The sequence below is a fragment of the Corylus avellana genome, chromosome ca3 (genome assembly GCF_901000735.1).
Source record: "Corylus avellana chromosome ca3, CavTom2PMs-1.0".
Taxonomy (NCBI): domain Eukaryota; kingdom Viridiplantae; phylum Streptophyta; class Magnoliopsida; order Fagales; family Betulaceae; genus Corylus; species Corylus avellana.
Genome location: NC_081543.1, coordinates 30,585,001 through 30,592,343, shown reverse-complemented (window position 1 = coordinate 30,592,343; position 7,343 = coordinate 30,585,001). Strand labels below are relative to the sequence as shown.

At 37.8% G+C, this 7,343-nt stretch overlaps 1 protein-coding gene across 1 annotated transcript; it reads right to left on the bottom strand.

Moving 5' to 3' along the window:
- Nucleotides 1-2,589: 2,589 nt before the first annotated feature.
- Nucleotides 2,590-7,131, bottom strand: LOC132175854 (protein NLP6-like; the record flags this gene model as incomplete). Its single annotated transcript, XM_059587927.1, is given in 8 exon segments — nucleotides 2,590-3,601; nucleotides 3,724-3,775; nucleotides 3,777-4,667; nucleotides 4,796-4,843; nucleotides 5,039-5,523; nucleotides 5,526-5,597; nucleotides 6,742-6,870; nucleotides 6,873-7,131. Coding segments are annotated over 8 exon segments (2,867 nt in total), but the record flags the coding sequence as incomplete, so codon positions are not given.
- Nucleotides 7,132-7,343: the final 212 nt, after the last annotated feature.

Sequence of the window (7,343 nt, the reverse complement as noted above, 5' to 3'; positions counted from 1 at the left end):
CTTTGCACCCCTACTAACAAATTATGTCATGAAGTTATAAAAGCACGTCAACTATTTTAATTAAAATGGAGAAAATGTACTCATGATCTTTGTCATAATATTATGTTAAATTATTATTTATATAGTTTAAAAAACTTAATTATTTAACAACAAATATGCGTGATAAATGGACAGCTTTCATGTTTGATGCTGAATTCATATACTTGTTTTTTAATTTGATAGTTGTTACTTCAGTTCTTAAGGAACTAAGCTCATTATTGGTATTATTATTAGGGGTAACTTTATTGAAGACCCTTAAACTTTTATTCGATTTGACAAACTCTCCTTAAACTTTAAAATCTCTCAATTTAGTCCCTTAAACTTTCAATTGCAATCAATTTGGACCTCTCCATTAGATTTAGCCGTTCACTTTTAACGGCAAACTCTAAAAAGACTAAAATATCCTTAATTTTCGTTTTTTTAATAAAAATGCAAAAAAGAAAAAGAAAAAAGGTCACACAGGTCTGGCTATAACCCATGCGGGTCTCCGCCAGAGACCCACGAGTTTCAGGTCTCAGGCTGGGTCTTTGTAATTTTTTTTAATTTGGAAGTAAGGGTAAATTTGAAATTTTTTAAAAAAGTCAGGGGTGTAAACGTCATTGTCTCACTTTAAACGTTTTAAATCTTCCGAGGGGATCCAAATTAATTGCAATTGAAAATTCAGAGGACTAAATTGAGAGATTTTAAAATTTATGGGAGTTTGTCAAATCAGGTAGAAATTCAGGGGTCTTCAGTAAAATTACCCTTTATTATTATTATTATTTGTTTTTCCTCTTTTTTGTCGGATTGATCATTGTAATTTGTTTATTGACGAAGATGCTTTTGTGTGTGGTGCAGAAAATGGTGCTTACGACAAGAAGTGTGGAGTACATGCCTTTTTTCCTGTCTTTCACTTGCTTTCTCAGTGGTCTTACCTGGAGTACTTATGCTCTTATTCAATTTGACCTCTTCATCCTAGTAATTTCATATATTCAACCCCCTCTCTCTCTCACTCTCTCTATCTCCATGATCTTAAGCAAAGAAACAAAGGTTACTTTTGTTTGTGTTGTTATTTTGTGTCTGAGAAATACTACATAGACTCTCAAGTGCACATTCCTTAACGTGGTAATAAAAATTATCATTAAATTTTAAATCCAATGAAGATTTTTATTGTCAGGTTAAATAGTGTGCATTTGGAAGTGCATTTTTATATGTGAAATACATTAACAAACTCAAAACAGAAAACACTCTTAAGAGATACTTAAAAACATAATAACAATTTTTTACCTTTATATTATATCAGAACATTTTTTTCAAATAAAAAACAAAAAATCATCGTCCAAAACACATTAACAAACATAAATCACCTGCTTGTGATGATTGTAAGAATGTCAATATTGGGTTTCATCTAAAAATTGAGACGTGGATTTGGTCTCAGGTACCCAGTGTGGTGGGAGTAGTATTTTCGATGGCCCAGTTGATTCTCTATGCTACTTTCTACAAATCAACAAAGAGACAGATTGCAGAAAGGGAGGGCAAAACTGGCCAGATGGATTTGTTAGAGCTGGGGGTGAATGGAGAAGAATCTAAGAAGGTTGGCGGCGGTGCACCTTAGAATGGTGAGGACTCTTCCAATATCGCCAGTGTCAAATGACTTGATGGAACTCACTTCCAAAAAGTGTTATTATTCTAGTGTGAGAATATATCACAAACAAATGCAGTTTCTTTCTTGTGTTCACCAACTATATATCATATTATAGTAATGAGCTAATTATACTTTGCTATTTTATCTATGGTTTCATTTTTGTTTTAGACATTCTTAAAGGTTCTGAGGCTAAACTAGAATTTTAGTTATGGGGACAAAACTAAAATACAAGGATTTTGGGGAATAAAATAAAGTTCTTTTAAAATGTATATCTCATAAAAAACAAATAACTTAGATGAAATTTTAAAATTTCAAGGGTGTTATTTCCCCCAATACTATAGTTAGGTTTGCTTCTAGTTTCGAGTAAAAGATGATACTACTATGATAAAATTTTCCACTCTACTCAAGTATAGGTGTGTATTGCAAATGACCGTCTAGCCTAGTAATACTTTCTTCCTTACAAAGGATATTTGATTTTTGATCTATCCATGTAAGTTTTATAGAGTTTATAAAATGAGGGACTAGTGTTGATTTTATCATTTCGTTGAATAGGGTTGAATTAACAAAGTACTCCCAAAAATTTCAAAACACTTATAATTTAGATTTAATTATGGCTTGCATCCTATGCGTACGACATAGGATGCAAGCTAGAATACTACATTTATAATTGAGGACGTGTGACACCCTCAACTTTCATTCTATGTCTTGTGCACACAGAACATAAGCTGGAGTGTCACATCTATAATTGAGGACATGAAACACCCCCAACTTACATCCTAGGTTCTGTACGCACAAAACACAGGAATGGATATATCTAAAGGCTCACTAATATGTACAAACTAATCCTCACTCCCCATAGCTCTCACAGGAGCTTCCTAGATTAGCCATCACGAACCAAAAGCCTGATGATATTACTGGCCGACGACCTTGAAATATCTATGCACTCCTGCAGGTCTGCGTCGCAGGCTATCAATACCCACTCATTATCATCATCCAGATACTTGATATCGAATGTTCCCATTTCAGGTTTCAACCTCTTTGCTACTTCCTCTTTCAGCTCCAAAATGCCCGAACTCAAAGAGAGCCGAAACCTGATAATATCTTCTCTAAATGTTGCCCTGATCGTGACACTCTTCATCTCTTTCTTACCTGTAACATATGGCATGGTGGGAGCCGGAGTAGCCATAGATTGGTTAGGAGCCATACTGGGAAATGGAGGCTTAATCGAACAAAACTCTGGGACCTGCTCATCCAACATAGCATCTGGTACAGAAGGAAATAGATTTCTCAAATCTTTTGAATTTCCAGCATCTTCAATTAGCATTCCTCCAAATGTTTCTTGAGGTTCTGTCATCAAAAGAGCATCAGGGGAGCCCCCTACTTTATCGCATATCTGGTTGATGGAGGAAATATATAGATGCTTTGCCGGTGTGCTTTGATTTGGGAGACTACCTTGACATGATCCATGTGAAGTAGGGCTCCCAGCACTCTCTTCACATGAGCCACTCCTTGTTTTGGACCTGTCTGGGCCTTTACCAAGCTCTGGTGGAGAACTACTATGATCACGACGAATAAGGTTCATCGGACTAAACTTTCTTCGTCCTTGCAATTGATCTTCCATCCCAGCCTGTTTGTTGTTTTTGAGCGTTCTACCTGTGGGTGATTTATTCTTTTTCTGAGGTTCAGTGAGTTTAAAGGATGGTGATGTTTGTGGGTTGGACTTGGACCTAATCAAACTGTAAGGCTGAGAGTCAACAGTAACAGGAAGAGGACACGTGGTGAGAGAATGTAAATTACCAAATGCTCCTTTAGCACCTGGAACAGATTCAATTACACGCTTTAGCTTGGAGAGGGAACGGTTGACCTTGTTGATCTTGCGAGATGACCATCGGGAGATCCCCTGCTGCCTACAGATACGCTTCATTTTACTAGGGCAAACTGTAAAGCAAGAACATTTCAAAGAACAAAATAAACATCCAGTTTTTTATGTACAAATTCAGCATCACCCACATCTATATAAGAAAAATTGCAAGCAACAATTCGTTAGTGTATAAGCATACCACCAAGGCTCTTTGCAGCATCTTTAAGACTACCAGCAAAATATTGTTGGAGAAACTTCTAGACTCATTGATTTCTCAGTTTTTCCACGCTTGCTCTCTGATGTCTTTCTGATCTCCTTATTTTCTAAAGAAGAAAAGTGATTGACGCTTCTGCCTCCATTATTTGTCATCGTGCATTTATCATTTATGTCATCGAAGTGCAACATTAACTGCCGCTTTGATGATTCTAACTGCACCATATCTCCCTTATTCAGCAAGCCATCAGGCCTAGGTGGTGATTCCATAGATAAGGGTATTTGTAATGATTCCAGTCTTGAATCAACACTCTCATCCGTAGAAACTTGAATGATTTCCACAGATACTTCCTCTTCAAGTTCAATACCAGAAGCAGCCTTAAGACTCTGGAAATGCTGCTTCATCGTTGCCAATAGGGAGCCCAATAAAGTCCGTTGTTCATAGAAGTCTGTAATGCTTGAGGGCAGAAAAAATTCTAGAATGTAATCATCATCTCCAGTATGTGTGCTCCTAAAGCAGATGGCAAAACAGCTGGCTAAACCAAACATGCGGGCATAGTGTACAAAGGGGTACTCAGTTTTGCAGAATAGGGTAATGTTTTCACAGAAGCATAAGCTATGGGATGAAAATGCTCTCCCAGTAACCCCCTGATCCTTTTGCAAGTGATGCTCAACACAGGCCTCCCGGAAACCACACATGTGAGCATCTACAACATAGAGGGCCACATCAGTTGTGGACATGCAGACTTGTCCCATGCAACCACCGTCAAAGCTAGTACAGCTGTTCTCGAGACCACCACCATGGGCCAGAACACTGAGATGCCTGCATGTAACCTAAGTCTGAGCCAAAGGTAATTTGTGAGTTTCGCACACAACCGCCAATATTCCCAAAATTTCAGCCAGCGAATTCTGGCGACCTTCATTGCAAATCTGGTCAAAGCATTGCCAAGGATATACATCTTTGAGAAGAAAAAGGGTAAAATGAAACAAAAGCACCATATTTATCTTCTTGGTTTGCAAAAGACTCAGATTTGGCATGCATGATTGTTGCAGCTCACCTGTGTGTTTGGATGATCCAATATCTCGGAACTTTTCAGATTTACTGCCTGCAGGACAACCGAAATTGTGATTGAGGAATCTTGAAATGTTTGAAGTTACCAATATATTTCAAGGTGAACAATCTCATAGGCAACAACATTTTCCATAAGAATCTCATAAAGAGTAGAATCATCATCAGGCAGTCACCAAATACGAATGCAGCATGAAGTTTGACATGCACAGCAAGGGGAAAGGAGACCAACCTCAAGTGCTTTGCAGACTTTATCAACCTCAGGAGCATAGTTGATCTTCGGTGAAGTCATGATGAGCTCAAATACACCAACACAGGACTGGCGATAAGACTCAAAGACAGTCAAAGCCAAGCTTCCCTGAACATTGTAATTCTGGGCATGTTTATGACGTGGATACTCTCTGCTGGAGTAATACTGCACATTTGGAGTCCATTCTGGCACCCTTTGCTGGAAAACACGGCCAGGAAGCCCAAGCATTCCGCCGTTCCCCTCATCCACAGAATACGTATATGTCAGAGAAATCATCCTATACTGATGAAGTCCATTGCTATGTGGATCAATAACAAAAGGTTGCCCTGAAGTTGTGAGCACGTACCGGCTCCCATTCTTTGTGGGTGCCCAAACCTGAGCTAGAAAATTGTTTTCCATCAAATCTATGAAGTACCTAAGTGCTTGTGTCATCCTCTCCTTGATTACACAATATGCCAGGGGCTTCAGTCCCATAAGGGAGATGGAACTCTTATATTATTTCCATTCTCCATTGGCATTTCAGTTACTGAATTGGGAGTACCTGCATATAATGAAACTTCAAAGTCAGAACTCAAAGGAGTGAACTACTGAGTGAAGCCATAATATTACTGAGAAACTGCAAGCGGTGCATAACTGTCCCATTTTTGTTACAGGCCATATAGACCCATCGCCCATCCAATGGAATATATTCAAAACTATTGTAGATGGTGATAAAGTCTCCGAGTTAATCAACAAACTTCATCCAATTCACTAATTTAAGTGTCATGCAATTGTCCCTTTGGTTGTCCTGAAAATGAGTAGAAGAAAAGAAAATAAACTGGCCAATTAAGTTCATGCCCTTTGGTTCCTGATTGTTGGATCAATTTTATTGTTTGTTAGTTTCTTATATTTTTCATGTTTTAGGGTTCTATTTCCTCAATTTTTAACTGTTTATAGGGGTTTTTTTATAGGTAAGGGTCAATTTATGAATGTTATAACTTGCGAATTAAGTTTTCTACCGCAATCTGTAAAATTAAAATTAAAAAAAAAAAAACAATTATTCGTATTTCAGTAAAATTCTCTTTTACATTTGTCTTCATTTCTGGTACACCAGAGTTCTTTCGAGGGTTCAAGAAACCCCTTATGGATACAAGGGCATGTACCCAAACTGAGATTAGTCCTACTACACTTCTCATTCCGCTTAAATTCCTAAGAGAAAGGCCATATAACCATAATTCCTCAGTTTAATCCTTCTATGTTTCTTTCATCCTGGATGTTCGTGTTTCAATTTATATATATATATATATCAGTTTTAGCTGTTTTAGACGTAATCAAAAGCAAGAGCTCAAAGCAAGTGTTCTTGAGTGTAAGATTATTAATTAAGTGATTAAATTCACTATTTTCTATGAATGGAACCTTAATTCATCATTTTCTATCAGTTTTACTTAATGTTAGAGTTCTAATTAAAAGATTAAATTTACTATCTCTTTAAGCTTTCGAGAGGTGATAATTTACAAGCAACCAAACAAAGCAATATCAGTTTAAGCTTTCGATCAGTAATTTACTATTTTCAGCAACCATACAAAGCAAAACCACCAAGAACCAAACTTTTCTACACAGTTTCAAACTTTCCCTGCAACAGCTCCCAACCAAAGAAAATCAAAATCCAATCCAAGAAGGAATGCGAATACGAATAGGAAACTCACAGGAGAGCAATGGAGAGGAGTCCGGGAGAGGAGAGGTGGCATGCGCTGCGTCGTCGTTTCCATCTGAGAAGGCCCAGGGAGGAGAGAAGTGCTGGTCGGAGGGCTAGACGTAGAGCGGTGACATGGGGTGTGGCTATTGTTGTCGATGTTGTTGTCGGAGAGCAAGAGGATCTGATCCAACGACCAGAAGTCGTCGAAATCATCGAAGTCCATGATCAACGCCTCTACTCTCTCCCCCTCTTCCTCTTCCTCTTCCTCCTCCACCGCTACGGTTGGTCCCGTTGACTTGGGTTCCTCCGGTTCAGGCATTTCCACGGAATTTCTTTTCCCGGGATTTGCCTTTTGGGAATGCAAGTCCAATTTGCAGTGTGTGATTCCATTTCCAACAGAAGATTAGGCTTCCTTCGTTCCGCAATTTGTAATAAGACAATATTTTATCACGCAAGTGATAAAATAATAATATAATAATAAAAACAAAGTAAAAAGAAGATGACTGGGGTGGTGGTAGCTAGTTTGAAAGAAATATTACCAGTTGGGTAAATGCAAACAGCACGCGGCGTATTTTTTTTTTTAAAAAAAAAAAAAAAAAAAAAAAAATTTTG